The sequence below is a fragment of the Pinus tabuliformis genome, chromosome 4_2 (assembly GCF_031772625.1).
Source record: "Pinus tabuliformis cultivar Carrire ecotype Pingquan chromosome 4_2, CPIR1, whole genome shotgun sequence".
Lineage (NCBI taxonomy): Eukaryota > Viridiplantae > Streptophyta > Pinopsida > Pinales > Pinaceae > Pinus > Pinus tabuliformis.
This window is the reverse complement of record NC_142304.1, coordinates 375335225-375352513: the sequence shown is the minus strand read 5'-3', so window position 1 is coordinate 375352513 and position 17289 is coordinate 375335225. Positions and strand designations below refer to the sequence as shown.

The 17289-nt window shown below is 36.4% G+C and overlaps 1 protein-coding gene across 1 annotated transcript in view; it reads right to left on the bottom strand.

Moving 5' to 3' along the window:
- Positions 1-9231: 9231 nt before the first annotated feature.
- The window catches only part of LOC149169499 (protein transport protein SEC23 F-like), a 28416-nt gene continuing 20358 nt past the window's right edge, over positions 9232-17289 (bottom strand). The window contains exons 3-5 of the mRNA XM_089425228.1: positions 9977-10052; positions 9449-9631; positions 9232-9330 (exon numbers count right to left, since the gene is read on the bottom strand). Of these exons, the coding sequence (XP_089281354.1) occupies positions 9232-9330; positions 9449-9631; positions 9977-10052 (358 nt within the window). The remainder of the gene's footprint in view (positions 9331-9448; positions 9632-9976; positions 10053-17289) is intronic.

Sequence of the window (17289 nt, the reverse complement as noted above, 5' to 3'; positions counted from 1 at the left end):
TATTGTAAAGACCCCTGGTAATTAGAATACCATGCTGCAATACACTAAATTTCTTCATTGAACTTGCATGCATACGCGACTTGGCTTAACAAAACCCGCGTATAGTTCTTGAACTTCCAACTTTTTCATTCCTCTAAATTGATTCCTCTGAACTAGCATGCATTCTGTCACATTTATAAACACATCCTGTTTATACCTTTAACAAGTAGATTTTCATCAAGAGACAACTTATCATGTAGGATTCCATTCAAAAAATAGGTTGTCATCAAGGAAAAATCATCAGGTAGGTTTCCATCAAGGAAAACACCTAATTCATAATGCCAACAATTTCCCCATATCAAACTTATGATTTTGATCTGCAAACCTTTGACTCATCATTCTAGTATTCTTTTCCATCATTCCGTCACCTCTGAACTAATCTGTGGATTCATCTAGTTACCATGTACTTTTTCTGTTACAAGTGAGTTTCCATCAAGGAAAACACATGCATCATAATGCTAGTAGATTTGACTCCTTAGAAAAGAATACTACAGTAGTATGTCCGAATGCTAGAAATATAACAATTGAGATATTTTACTCATGTACCTAAAACTACACGATTTGATCATGGAACACCTGGATCTCATGGATAACATTATTGATGGCTTGGAAAAGCATGAGAGAAGAAATTATATTAGAAATGTAATTTAACATATGACGAAGAACTCTATTATGAAGGAAGAATACGTGTCTAGCATGTATGAGAAGGCTTGACTCATTGAAGAAGATTGATGAACTAGATGATTATGAGGTTTCATGATGATTGAAAAAAACTAGAAAGGTATAAATTTTATATGATGTGATCATATTAGGAGTGAGAAACCCTGTCATGAAATGTGAAATGAGGTCAAATATCATACATAATGTATTGCAAGATAGGATCCCTTGCAACTACCAATAAGATCTCCATAGAAGAACAAGTAATTGATGCATTGATGAAGTATGATACCATCTAAGGATTATGATGATGTCTCCTTAATGGAGAGGGAGTAATAAATATCCTACATGTTTGAGGAGTAAGGAACTCCTGCATAGTTGAGAGGGAGTTATTGTGGAAACCATATTCTCCATAGGTGTCATGCAATACGTTAGGACTAACCACCATACATCTAGTGTAGCACATTGGGAGAGATAATGGAGGATTGGATAAGCATCTAGGACTGGTAATCCTTGAGAATTCAGAAACCAAGATAGGAATTAATCATGTGGACTAACACTATTTGAGGATCTGATAGGGTATCCAAGATAAGATTGATCGATAGGAACTGAAATTATTCGAGCATTGGGAATCCAAGATAAGAATATTCATAGAAGGACATACCGTGTTAACATCCAAATGCGGTACGTGCCTTTAGAGGCTGAGGTGTCCATATGTATACCTTGAAACATTGTGATGTAGTCTAGTGGAGACTTAGAGCTTGTCAAGTTAAGGCCTTGGTATGTAGTAATTTGATAATGCTGGTTATGATGTTGATGCTTAAATATTGATTATTAATCTGACTCTACTTATCACAATATTTCAATTTGAGAAGCATCCTCATATCGTTTTTGGAATTATGAATACCTCCCTACTTGACAAGAAGATTTATAAAATGTAACTAGGTTTTCTCTTCATAATTAGCATTGTATTTATATCATTTTATATTTTATGTAGAAGAAAATGAAGAAAAAAAATTATTATGATTTTATTAGATAAGCATGTTCTTCATGATTCTAGGATTTTTTGAGTCAAATATTCAAAGTCCTATCTGGACATATCATAAGTAAAAAGGAAAAAATAATATGTAAACATGTAATTTGTGTCAAAAACCCCTCTAGATGCCAAGTCAACCTACCTATCATGTTGACCCTACCCCAAAAGACATGTTCATTCCTACTCCTCTAGACAATATAAATAGAGGGTGATTTGAGCTCATTTGGTGACACAAAAAATCACTTGATTGGCTATAAAATCTCACAAATGTCAAGTATGTACCAAGAATGAGGAAAAATTTGATGTCGATCGCAATTCTGGAAGACAAAGTCTATGATGTAGTCTTCAGTAAGGGAAAGGTTTTCCTTCGACACATCACCACTAGATAGGTGAAGTAGATTGATTCACGAGTCAAGAACATGTATGCTCTTGAGGTTCAAGATGCATGAAAAGCCTTGAGGAACAAGGCAACTGTTAGAGACTTTGTGGTTGAGAGGTAGAGTACATTACCTCTCAATATGCAACGCTAGAAGAAGTCCCAGACAATTGTGGAGGAGCGATAGTTGGTGAAGCAGCTTTAGGAGGTTGTGGAGCACCCATAACTAGAGAATCTAAGAGGAGACTGAGTGGAGGCACCTACTCATGCATAGACCTCCAGTAGGTCGAAATTCCAAGCCAAGTGGGTAGAGGGATCACATGCATCCGTACCTCCAGGTCGGAGGTGGGGTGATGTGGATTGATAGTCCCAAGAAGGCTAAAATAGGGGCAGGATCCTAGAGCTACCCAACCTCTTTGATTATACCATGCTATGGGAGCCCTGACAAGAAGTAGTAGGACTAGCTGAGTGGGTATAGATGGGTGTGGATGAAGTGATAGAGAGAGCTACAATGCAAGAATCCCAAGGCAGTGCAGAGCTAGCAAGCTACAACAATGCAAGAGGCACAAGAGTGTTTCACCAGTGTAGGATGGCACAGAGAGGTGTGCAATGGTGTGAGATGCATGGATTGTGGTAGTAGCTCAGAGGTCAGAGCGGGAGCACTTGTCAGCGGCAGAGGGAGCTTCATCATCTTAGGGTGTTTCTTGCCCAATAGAGAGGTCAATTGGGAGTTTTTTTGTTTCTGGAGTTGCTAGATCAACAACACTTGAGAGGACTGTTGCATGTAGAAAATTCCAAAGGTTCAGGATCAGGTTCAAGTTGAATGCCTTTCTTGTTGAGAGGGAGTGTTGAAAATGGCAACAAGAAAGGGTAAAAATAGAAGTGCTAAAACTAGCACTGTTATAAATAGCAGTTCGGGTACGAGTGTTGGACATAGCAAAAAGGAATGAAAAATGGAAGTGCTAAAAATAGCATTGCTATAAATATCTTTTCGGGGTGGATTCCAATTTTAGTTAGTCCCTAAACTAAAATTGAGAAGTAAAATTCGAATTTGATCTTAGTAGCTATTTGTAAAATAATTAATTAATTCAACATGAGTTAATTAATTTACAAAATCAAACATGAAGTCTATGTAAGGACATGCAATATTTTCTTCATTGATTGAAGAATTTATCCATCAGTTAAACAGCTAAGGATGAGTTGTAATTTAAGTTTTAATTAGTTAGCTCAGTTAACTGAGTTAAGTCCAGTTAGATTAATTCTAACAGTTTGTAGAATTAATTGTGAGTTCAGTTAGTTAATGCTTGCATGCATGTAACTACCGCTCTCCAGATAACTAAATATTATCTCATAAATAACTCATGCATGTCAATTCGGTAAGAGACCGAGTTGAGATCAGAGGAAGGGACACTATACTATCATTTGGAGAATTTTTCCTATATAGGAAACTTTTCCATGTAGAAGGAATTATCTCCTTCAGGTTTGTGCAATTATTTTTGAGCCAAGTGAGCAATGTGAGGAGGGACTTCACAAAAGTGGAAGCACTAGACCCTAGGAAAAATTACACAAGGAAATAGGAGGCTTGGAAGGCAGAGGAGAAGGTTTGTGAGAAGCCTTTAACTATCTATGAGCAGCAGTGAGGGATTGTGCTGAGAGTTGGATAGCTTGTGAGCTAAAGCTTTGTGTACTCCTGAGATATTTCCATTTGTATGATAATACAGAGATTGGGGTTTTAGGATGAGGATTTCAGTAGGTTATTCTTTTGTGTTTCATGTGTATGATTTCTTCTTCTCTATTATATGTGTTCTTATTGATCTTGCTCAAATTTATTAAGCTTCTTCAAGTTTGTTGTAGAATTAGATCTTGTATTTTGATTTAGTATATTGCATTATCAGGTGATCTACAGTGGGAATTTCTAGAATTCGACCCTGTACAACTATGATTTGAACATTAGTTAGCATTATACTAGTGAATACATGACCATGTTAGGGCTTTTCTCCATCAATACAGACAGACACACACAAAGTTTATTTTTTATTTTCACCTGGTGTAACCACTCTGCCCAATGCAGCCTCATGAAACTCATTTTCACCTTCCTTCTTTGGAGCGAACCATGCAATGATGTTGTCAGTTTTTAGACTTCTACTCATGCATGATCTCCTCTAATTATTTTATTCTCATGGAGGAGATATTGGACCCTATACAACTATGATTTGTGCATTGATTAGCATTCTATTGGTGAATAGATGACCATGTTAGTGTTTTTCCCCATATATATATATATATATATATATATATATATATATAGAGAGAGAGAGAGAGAGAGAGAGAGAGAGAGAGAGAGAGAGAGAGATAATACACACGCACACATATAAATATACAAACACATATATTATTTTCATCTTTATCTCCTCATAGGTTCATACTAATCCCCTTGGTATTGAATTTCCAGGGGTTTTATAGAGTACGTGAAGGGGTTATTGAAGCTAAGTTCTTCTAGGCTTCTATAAATTTCATCAAATCAGAATTGTATATGTTTTTCGTCATTGGGGAGTTAGAGAAACCATGGAAGTTGTTACTTAAAATAAGGAGGAAAAATTTCCTATTTATTCAATAATGCATCATGTTATTGGGTATAGGTAAAGAATAACATTAAGACCCTTGACAATCAGTGGTTTCTCCCTCCGATAACCCTAGTTCACTATTTCTATGTTGCATTTCCTCTCTTATATTTTTACATCTTGTCGGCGGTCTTCTAACCCTTCTCTCATCATAATGCAGGTACTATGCTTCTATAGAGATATGGTTATTAAAGTACCCATTTGGTTGTTACCCAAGGTGTCTATTCACCTAATGATATACCTATTGTTACTTAGTTTTCTATTGTTCCCATTTCTATGACCATGAGGTTAGAAACCATGAAAATACTTTATTGTTGCCATAGTTTTAAAGTACCAGATCCCCAATATGGGAATTTTTTCCCAATTTAAAACTCTTCAAGAGGATCATTTGTATTATAGGTATGTGTAAAAAGAATTATAATTCTAGTATTGGTACATTTTCTTCCATAGTGGCCCTCCGAGTTGAATTGTAAAAAGAGACCTTTTTAATTATTTATATAATTACCCTCCTTTTCATTTTTGTTTTTTAATACTAAAGACGATTGTATATGTCTGCACCGTGTGACTATATTTTGATTATTTAGGTTAAGATCCATTGTGATTATACAAATTATGGTGTTGTTTTTTTCAAGGGGTTCTTCATGTATTATAGCTAGGTATGCACATGCATTCATTTTTATCTTAAAAGCTATAAAATAAAATAAATTCACGGGTATTAATCTAATACCATGACTGTGGATTTTATAAAGAAAACTTGAACTAGATTTATTAAAACTATAAGGGTCCTTTACTCTATTTTTTGACATTAGAAGCTATGAGTTTTTTCTTCATATTCTAGTGGAAGAGTAACTCTAAATAAAATTATAAATTTATTTTGAAAATATATATTTGATTTGTATCCATCTAGCACATATACATTTTTTTCCAGCATATTTGTACAAATATTTTACACGAAAATTAATATTTCTACAATTATTCCGGAACCCTTGCAGGAGTTGTCATGGGACCTGCCACGTCTGCCTGAGACTTATTAGTTAGGGTCTGGGACTATCTCCCAAGTAAAGATAGACATCTACCGATTTTTCAATTCCCAATGTAACTAACCTAGACCAAATTCAAGTAAATGTATATTTATAGATAAGGTCTCGTTTAATTCAGTTCTTTTGTTTCTTGTTGTCATTGTTAGCAACTCAAATAAATGCTCACCCCACATCTATACCTTTAGATACATTTTGTAATACTTTCGAAACACACTTACCTACGTCCCTATGCAATCTGATGACTAGTGTATACATAAATACCAGTCTTCAATCTAGAATTAGATTTAGGCGTGTTCAGATTAGAACACATATAGTTTTGCAATTCTATAATATATAATTATTTCTCAACACACATAATGTTACAAATAAAAAATTTACACATATTTCTAATCATTCCCTTTTGAAAACTATATACCAAATAGATTACTTATTTGGCCTATTTTGGAGAATGTGTTAGGGAATCTCATGGTCCTGCCAACTATGAGCTAAGTCTGTTGAATAGATACCCCTGAGCCCACTTTATTCTGTCAGAGGAACTGTTCCAGGAATATATAGAAGAAAATTCTTTCTTAACCTTCAATTAGCATCTTGCTTGTTTTGTTATGTTCTAACTAATCTTTATCTCCGTGGTTATAACCAGGAATTATTACCTTTCTCTCTCACAACTTTTTCCCAAACAATACGAGTCACATGGAATTTATCTCTAGCCATTTTCTTTTTTCTCTCTATTTCTATTTCCTTTCTTCCTTTCTTCTTCCTCTTTCCTGAAAGTTATCAAAAAAAAAAAAAGATGTTCCATGTTATGTTTTTCCCCCTTCTAGGCATGACCAATTCCAATTGTTCCCATGATAGTTAGGAATTAGTTCCACTTGATAATCCTTAACACATTTTCAAGAACATTGATTAAAAAATATTCTCCCATATATATATATATATATATAGATATATATATATATATATATATATATATATATATATATATATATATATATATATATATATATATATATATATATAATATTCTCATTAGCCAATATTTTATAGACTTGAACTTTCCATTTCAAGGTTAAATAATAAATCACAGATAACTATCGGGGATGTTACATCTCTCTATCCCTAAAAAGGGACACCGTCCTCAATGTTCAAAATTTTATTCTTCCTTTGAATAACATTGGGAAGGTTTCTTTCCTTCCTTCTTCTAGTTTCCAAGTGGCCTCTTCAAGACCAAGGTTATTCCATTGCACTTTTACCTGATAAATGGTCCTATTATGGAGTAAAACACACTCATGTTTGAGTTACATATTCAATTCTAGCATGAAATCACACATTTTAAGCCGCTACAACAAAACAGGCAATTTGTGCTAGATTTTAGTGCATGTTTTTTCCAATTCGGATGAGCATCCTGGCGCTAAATATAACTATATTGTACAATTTTTAAATTGTCTTTTTTTGTGCCATAATTTGCATCCTTTTTTACACCAAAATTTCATCCTTTTCTGCATTAGATTTTGTGTCATGTTTTGCATCTAATTTTGCACGAATTTTTGCACCTAGTTTTTCACCTTGTTTTACCAGAGGTCTTTCTTCTAGTTTTGTGGAAATTTTTGCATATGTTTTTGTGTCATTTTTTTCTTCCAATTTTGTGCCATTCTTTGCTTCTAGTTTTGCACAATCATTTGCATCAGGTTTTACACCATCTTTTGCATTTGATTTAGCACCATTTTTTGCATCTAGTTTGTGTCAGTTTTTGCATCTAGTCTTACACCAATTTTTTCTTCTAATTTTGTACTTTTTTGCACCTTTTTTTGCCTCCAATTTTGCACCATATATTGAATATGATTTAGCACAAAATTTTGCATCCATTTTTGTGCCCATTTTTTCATCTTGTTTTGCACCACTTTTTACATCCACTTTTGCATTTGATTTGTCTCCCTTTTTTTCACCATATTTTGCATCATTTATTGCATCCAATTTTGTATCATTTTTAACACCATTTCTCACATCCAATTTTTCATCCTTTTGAGCATCCAAATTTTTATCTAGATTTTCATCGTATGTTGAGCCATGTGTTGCATTCAGCTTTGCATCCCACTTTGTGTCGAATGTTACATTCAATTTTGAGCCATTTTCTACGTCGAGTTTTACATTTGTTTTTGCACCAAGTTTTGCATCACTTTTTGTGCCTCATGTTGCATCCAACATTGCATCTTAATTTGCATCAAATTTGGAGCCATTTTTATGCCCTTTTATGCACCATTTTATGTTTCCACTGATGTGTCTAATTTTACACCATTTTTTACATCCACTTTGCATCATTTTTGTTGTCTAATTTTGCATCCTTTTCGACATCCAAATTTTCATCCTTTTTTTGCCTCATTTTGTGTCCACATTAGCATCCCATTTTGTGGCTCGGTTTGAGTCCAAATTTACATCTAGTTATGAATTATTTTTGGCATCTAATATGGTGTCATTGGTTTCACCTTTTTCTTATCCCCCACTACAACAAAAAAGGTCATTGGCGAGGGTCGAAAAATGTCACCATAAGTTTATTGGTGACAGTCCAAATGACTTTTGTCACCAGAAAATGAACATCACTAAAGGTGTCGTCGGAAAAATTATAGGTATTGTGGTGACATTTAAGGTCTGTCACAAATAATGATTATAATGACGGATAGTGACCGTCATTATTTCATATGAACAATAGTGATTTATGATGATAGACATTTCATGACCCTCATTATTAATGCCTATTTATGGTGACATTCATTGACCATCACCTTTTTATATTTTGGTGAGGGTCGAAAAATGTCACCATAAGCTCATTGGTGATAGTCAAAATAACTTCCATCACCAAAAATTGAATGTCACCAAAGGCCACATCACCAAAAGTATAGGTGTTGTGGTGACATTCAAGGTCCATCACAAATAGTGATTATAATGACAGATAATGATCATCACCATTTCATATGAACAACAGTGATTTATGGTGAAAGAACTTTCATGACCCTCACTATTGATGCATATATATGGTGACATTCATTAACCGTCACCATTTCATATATAAAAAATGACTTTTGATAATGGTCCTTTAACTACCCTCACTATTGATACATATATAGGGATGAATAGTGATCATCACCATTCCCTATAAATATTAGGGCACGATGGGATCGAACCACCAACCACCTTCTTGTAAAGAAGGTGCTCTTCCATTGAGCTAGCACCCTTCAAAGAATTAAACCTTGAAACTTTATGGACTTTTTTCCTTGGAGAGAACATATATTTACAAGTCAAATTGTTTCTTTAATCTTGACCATTCTGAATTATGTAACAACTCTTCTCTCTCTTCTATGTTATTCTACCCAAATTTCAAACATACCTATCATTTAAGGAAATAAGGTAGTTTACAATCATGCAGAACAAGAATTGAGAAAATAAGATAATTTACAATCATGTATAGAATCACATTAAATAATTGTGCCAAACCTTGGTAGTTGCACTGCCATCCACCCATGTCCTTGTAATTGTTGTAACCTGAAGCATCATTTGGACATCAGAACACTGGTAAATATAGAAAAAAGTGTTTGCAACATCCCGAGGAATTTGTTTCCATAATTATTTTATTGGACACAACCAAAGATGTGAAACTGACAAAAAATAATTTAAATGGACAGAAAACAACATACTGTGTTAGAAACTGAATAAAAAATTGTTGATTGGTAGCCTGTAATGCTAAGTTAGAATGTTCACTTGGTGCAACATTAAAAAATATTGTCAAGGAAGTATTTTTATCAAGTCCACACATCTTCCATGAAGTTTCATTTCCCTGACCAATCACAATGTCCGTTGAAGATGACCCTTTCTACAAAATTATCCATGTAAATGGCATTATTAACTGATAGATTATTTCAAAATAGAACTATATAGGTTAGGCTACTTTCTCAATGCTCTGTCAATGCTTTGATAAAAGTGATATAATTAAAATATACTAAAGATGAAATCAGGGTTCCAATTCCAAAGACCTTAAAATATTTATTACAAGATAGGAGAAGAGTATTAATTGGGACCCAAACTTAATGTATCTAGGAATTACCTCAGTTTATCATATATTTTCACATTAGCTAAGCATCATACTAAACAAACAATCTTTTGAAACAACAGAAATAATATATCAATGATAGAAAGGAAAAAGTGAGCAAGGATAAACCTTTTCCAAATATGAACAAGGTCCTATAATACCTTGAATCTTTACAGCCTTAGAACAATTTACTTCAAAGGTGCCACTGCAATAAACATAGTATGTCAACTTTAATTTAGCACAAATTTTCTTACTTGAAAAATCTTGTCAAATCATCAAATGCGAGTTGAGACACATTTTGAAAAGCATGTAGAAACTTCTAACAAATTAATACATTTTAAAAATAAAACTATAGTACGATTCTTCTCTTTTAATAAGAAAATTGCAGAATTTCCACTATTTGGATGGTAGATATCATCAAGTTCTCATTCAAACACAATCTTTCAACATAATCAATAAACAATTACAAACACACAGGTATGAGAGATTTAAAGATGTGATTTTGTTAAAATGAAAGAAAAAAATATATTAGCATATATAATGAGTCATGTCAAAAAATGCATTTTTTTTTTATATATAGATATAGATTATGTTAACAGAATAGTTTTTGGGTTGTGTTATATTCTTTCCATGACTAGCCCACGTAGTTAACCTGGGGGCGGAGCCCCCCCTTCGTTGCGCCAATTGCATAGTGAGGGGGAGTCATAGGGGGTTTGAGGGGTATAGGGAACCTCACTCTATGTGGTCCGGGGAAGCGCCCCAAAAAAATTTGGTTTTGGACCCTATGTCAGGTTGGGCGAACCTACCTATGGTTTTGTGCATGATTTTCGAACATGGTTTTGTACGCGATGGTTTTTGGTCCATGGTTTTGGACACGATGGTTTTTGGTCTATGGTATTGGATCCTTCGGCATGTATAAATATGTATTGTAATATTGAAAGGAACATAATGAAAAATCAAGCTGGTAGCCCTGATTTTGGGATCCAGGGGAAAATCTCTATGTATAAGTGTTTTATATGTTATTCTCTCCCATTGTTTATTTTCTATGTTTTAGAATTCATATGCAGGCAATTTCTATACGGGGTTAAAACCTACATTTGCAATCACAGTTGTTTTGGCTTCAAGGGGATGCCTTTGTTGCTGAGGGTTTTCGCTCGGGCCTGTGGTAGACAGTGTTTAGTGGGAGATCTACGGGATTGATTATGGGTGGTGAAAGAAGATGGCGAGCGGTGGAAAGATAGGGATCGAGAAATTTAATGGTCAGAGTTTTGAGTTATGGAAACTCAAGATGGAGGATCCATTGGTGGATAGAGATCAGTGGGTTGTGGTAGATGCCGGTACTAAACCAACGATAGTGTCTGATGAAGAATGGAAGAAGTTGGATTAGAAGGCTAAGAGCACAATATGATTGTGTGTCTCAGATTCAGTATTGTTAAATGTATCAGGGGAAGCTAGAATGAAGTCTTTGTGGGACAAGTTAGGGACTTTGTACCAATCTAAGTCTCTAGTGAATAAACTGTTCCTATGGAAAAAGCTATATAACCTGAGGATGAAAGATGGAGACTTGGTGACAGAACATTTGAACGCATTTAATACTATGGTAAGTCAGTTATTATATGTTAATATTAGAATTTGAGATGAAGATAAGTGCACCAGTTTGTTGTTTTTTCTACCATATTCACGGGATAGTCTGGTTATTGCAATAGGTAGCAATGCAACTGCCTTGTAGTTTGATTAAATAGACTCATCCTTGCTGATGGAGGAGATGAGACAGAAAAATAAGGAGAGCCAAAATGGTGATGCCTTGTCTGTATGAGGATGGTCCTAGAATAGAAACAAAAATAAGTCATCGAGTGGGAGATCTAAATCTCTAGGAAAACCTGTAAAGGTCGTGTGCTAGAAATGTGGAAAGGAATGGCACTACAAAAGGGACTGTAAAACTAAAGCTCTTGACAAAGGAAAGGGATCTGATGATTCTCCTTCCGTAGAGGAAAATCCACTTGAGATGAAGGTGGGGATGTGTACTTCGTTGATTGACTTAGGTGCATCCTTTCACTTCACTCCCCATAGAGAGTGGTTCTGCGAGTATGAGAAATATGATGTTGGTGATGGCTTCTTGGGGGATGGCAGGAAGGCTAGAATCATTGATTGTGGAGAAGTAAAGTTGAAGTTGTAAGGTGGAAGGTTTAGAAAACTTTTAGGTGTTCTACATATTCATGCATTTGCCAGAAATCTGATTTCCATAAGCAAGTTGGATGATGCAGGTGTAAAAATAGTGTTCTAGAAGGATACCTGCAAAATGGTTTAGAGTGCATTGGTATTGATGCAGGCAGTTTGGATTGGAACTTTGTACAAGCTTCAAGGGTAACACTTTTACTTATGGGTGCAACAGTTTTGTGGTTCCTGAAATCGGAGCAAAAAATCTAGTGGTCTCTAGAGAGAAGACCATGCTGTGGCATCAAAGGCTTGGACATATTGGAGAGAACAGCCTTCGAATACTTCATGGTAGAGGTATGTTAGAAGGTATGAGTAATAGCTCTATGGATTTTGATTTCTGTGAAAATTGTGTATATGGGAGGCAGAATCAGGTGAGTTTCCACTCTAGTGGTAAGAGGGCGAAACAGATATTAGAGCTTGTGCACAGTGATGTGTCCAGACCTATGAAGGTTCCATCCTTGGGTAAGTCTGTGTACTATGTATAATTTATAGATGACTTCTTAAGGAATACATGGATATATTTCCTTAAGAAGAAATCTGAAGTCTTTGATAGGTTTAAATAATTTAAGGCTTTGGTGGAAAACTAGATAGAGAAGAGGATAAAGGTGTTGAGGACAGATAACGGTGGAGATTTTTGCAGTTAGAAATTTGAAGAATTCTATAAGAAGTGTGGTATAGCACGACAAAAGAATACTCCATATACACCTTAGCAAAATGGAGTTTCAGAAAGAAAGAACAAGATATTGATGGAAAGGGCAAGATGCAAGCTCAGTGGTGTTGGGCTAGCAGAGGAATTATGTGCTGAGGCAGTGGAGACAGCATGTTACCTGGTCAACAGATCACCTTCATCAACATTGGAGGATAAGACCCCACAAGAGGTATGGACTAGTAAGAAACCATCTCTTTCACATCTGAGGGTATTTGGATGTGATGCATATGTACATGTTCCAAAGGAGAAACGAACCAAGTTGGATAGTAAAGATGAAAAGTGCATCTCTATTGGTATAAGGATGGTTTAAAGGGTTATAACCTTTGGAACCCAGTAACAAGGAAGGTTGTGTATAGTCGAGATGTGGTGTTCAGAGAGATGAAATATTTTATTAAACATGAAGTCCAACCAAAGGAACTTGTGAAGATAGAGATTGAGCTAAAGGAAGAAGAATCAAACTCTACAGCATAGGAGGAATCAGAAGATGAATAACCACAAACTCCGGGTGTGAGAAGATCGGTTGGAGAAAGAAGGAAGAAAGAATGGTATAGTCCATCTCCTTTGTGTTCAAATTTTTATTTATCTATTACTGATGATGATCCTAGAACTGTGAAGGAAGTAGTAGATTCAAAGGATGGAAAACTATGGATAGAGGCCATGGTTGATGAAGTGGCATATTTGCACAAAAATGAGGCTTGGGATTTGGTGGAGTTGCCGGCTGGAAGGAATCGATTGGAAGCGAATGGGTGTTCAAGAAGAAGACAAATGCAAAAGGAAAGGTGGAGAAATGAAAATCTCAGTTCGTAGGTTCGTAGCAAAAGGTTATTCTTACGTGCTGGGAATTGATTTTGGCGATATTTTTTCTGTTGTTGCCAAGGTAACTTCTATTAGATTACTTTTATCTGTTGCTGCTGCTTTTGATTTTGAGGTAGAATAGATGGATGTCAAGACAACATTTCTTCATGGGGATTTGGAAGAGGAAATCTACTTGAAGCAACTTGAAGGATTTGTGGTGAAAGGTAAGAAAGAACTGGTATGAGAGTTAAAGAAGTCTTTGTATGGGTTAAAACAATCACCAAGGATGTGGTATTAGAAATTTGATACATTTATATGGGGACCTGGCTTCACCAAAAGAAAAGAATATCGTTGTGTGCATTTTAAATTAATTGGTGATCGTGTTATTTATCTGGTATTGTATGTGGATGATATGTTGCTCATTGGAAATGACAAAGAAGTTATCTGGGATTTGAAGACCCAATATTCCTCCAAATTCGACATGAAAGATCTTTGTGCTGCAAATTATATTTTGGGCATGGAAATTAAAAGAGATCGGGCAAAGAGGAAGCTCTGGTTAAACTAGAGGAAGTCTGTTGAGACAATATTACAAAGGTTTAATATGTAGGATAGTAAACCAATGAAGGTTCCTATTCCTGTAGGTGTAAATTTATACGTTGAACAGTGTCCCACGACAGAATAGGATGAAGAGGATATCTCCCATGTTCCATATGCAAGTGCAGTCGATAGCCTGATGTATGCAATGATCTATACTGGACCAGACATTACACATGCAGTGGGAGTATTGAGCAGGTTTATGTCAAAACTAGGGAAGGAGCATTAGACATCAATGAAGTGGGTGTTTAAGTATTTGCATGGCACTAGTGATTATGGTTTGTGCTACCAAGAAAGACTAGGATTGGACAGAGTTTTGGATATCTATGGCGTTGTTGATGCAAAGTGGGCTAGAGATTTGGATCAGAGAAAATCTACAAGTGGATATGTGTTTAACCTATTTGGAGGTGCAGTCAGTTGGATGAGTAAGAAACAATCTATAGTGGCACTATCAACTATAGAGGAAAAATACATGGCAGCCACTCATGCAAGCAAGGAAGCAGTTTGGTTGCAGAGATTGTGTTCAAGTGTGGGGTTAGTACAAGGAGCGATAAGGATAGGATATGATAGCCAAAGTGAAATTTTCTTGGCAAAGAACCCTTCTTACCATTCAAAGACAAAGCACATTGATGTTGAGTATCAGTTTGTGAGGGATATGATAGAAGACAAAAAGGTGTTGCTGATAAAGGTGTATAAATTTTTAATAATAAACACATATTCAACAGAGATTATCCTGATTATACACTATTGCGGAATACATGCATAATACATAACCTCCTCTACGTTGATCATCAATTTAGCAGCATCAAAAACAATGAAACATCAATCGCATGTACACATTAACACAATATGTAACCCGGGGAAAGCTTACAGCTGAAAACCCCACACTATCTGCATATTAATGATTGAGAACATGTAAAATTACATAGTACAATACTCCTCACAAGTATCCAGCACTATCTCCACCTGTTACACACAATACAGCTCAGATATGACCTCCAAATCGCCTCCGCTGCTTGCCTGCCTCCACTGCACAATCCTGCAATAGAATGAATGAATCCAAAAGCGTTCCAAGTTCTATCTACCTTGGAAAATAACTCACACTATAAATCATGTGAGCACAGACTATATCACTGGGCATATGCAATTCTCATGGGCATACTCAATCCTTTGATTATGCAAGATCTCATGCACAACTATAGTCACAACTGATAGCAATATCAACCTCTAACACCTGTCTCCACTGAACTGTACATGCACTGAGTTAACTGATGTATTCTTCAGTTTCTTTATGAGTTAATAATAAGTGAATTAGTTAATAACTAATTCACACAACTCATCACTTAGTTTATTGGCCAGTTAGACTAAATACAACTAGTTCAACTAAGTCAAACTGAACACAACTCCATTAACTGTTCATCCAACTCCACAGAACTCAACCACATGAGTTCTAACTGATGTCCTACATTCAATAGCTCAACTGACCCACAAAGAAAGCGTATTTCCTTCTGACAGATGAATGTGCCACATATGTAGCTCAAACTGAAGTGCTCCAAGAGGATAAGATAAAGTTTATAGTTCAAATATTATTATGAGACAATAATATTTGACTTTTCCATTTTTGACTAGCAGTCTAAAAATAGACTTTGCGCCAAAACTTGCCTGCGGGACCACTTAGTGAAGGCGACTCCCTTCCACTAAGCTCCATCATCTTGTTGCATTCTCAACAAGCATTTCTTGTTGCACACTTTTCAACACTCCCTCTCAACAAGAAAGTCTTCCTCTCAAACCCAATCCTGTAACTCTGGAATGTTCTCCATGCAACACATCTACCCAGTCCACTTTGCTCCAACAACACTTGGAACAAAAACACTACCAACTGATCACTCTGTTGGGCTAGAAACATACTCTGATGCTCAAGCTCTACTTGCTACTGACAAGTGCTCCCTCTCTGACATCTACGCTACCGCAACACCTCCATGCATCTTGCACCATTGCACGTCTCTCTGGGCCACCTAGCACTGTGCAAAACACTTGTGCCTCTCGCATTGCTACAGCCTACATGATATGCGTTGTCTTGGGATTCCCTACGCTGTCGCTCTCTCTGCCACTCCATCCGCATCTGTCTCTACCCAATTAGTCAGTTCCTGCTACTACACATTGGGGATCCTGTAGCAAGGTCTCATCTAAGAGGTTGGGTACCTCAAGGATCTTGCCACTCCTCCTTGGGACGATCAATCCACATCACCCCACCTCCTCCCTAGAGGACGACTGCATGTGATCCCTCAGCCTACCTAGCTCAAAGTTCCCCCCTACTAGAGGTTTCTACATGAGTAGATGTCTCTACTCGATCTCCACTCAGCTTCCCTTGTTGTGGCTGCTCCACAACCTCCTGAAGCTGCTGCACCAATCATTGTTCCTCCACAATTGTCTGAGACTTCTTCTGGCTCTGCATGTTGAGAGGTAATATACGCTCCCTCTCAACCACCAAGTCTCCAACTGTTTCCTCGCTACTCAAGGATTTGCATGCATCTTGAACCTTAAGAGCATACATTTTCTTGACCCGTGAACCAATATGCTTCACTTATCTAGTGATGATGTGTCTAAGGAAAACCTTTCCCTTACTGAAGACTACATCATAGCCTCTGTCTTCCAGCATCGCGATCAACACCAAGTTTCTCTTCAGTCCTGGTACATACTTGACATCGGTCAAGGTAAGGTGAGCTCCATGCTCCCTCTGAAAAATAACCATGCCTATACCTGAGACACTATACTTCTCATCATTACCCATCGCTATGAGTATCTGGAGATATTTCTCCTCAAAAGCATTGAACAACCTTTTGTCACCGGTCATGTGGAAAGAAGCTCCATTGTCAAGAAACCAACCACCTCCCACCATGGATGAAACCATGCATGTGAAGAGTGTGAAATCCAGCTCAAACTATGAAGCAAGTGAGGTTGCCTCACCTTCAGATCCTTCCTCGGATCCCTTCTTGGACTTCTTCTTTGGGAAATTAGTAGCATAATGGCCCAACTCATGAAAACGAAAGCATCACACCTTCGACTTGTCAACCTTTTTCCCATCATTGGAAGAACTGGATTCGGAAAGATAAACCTTCTCCTTCCC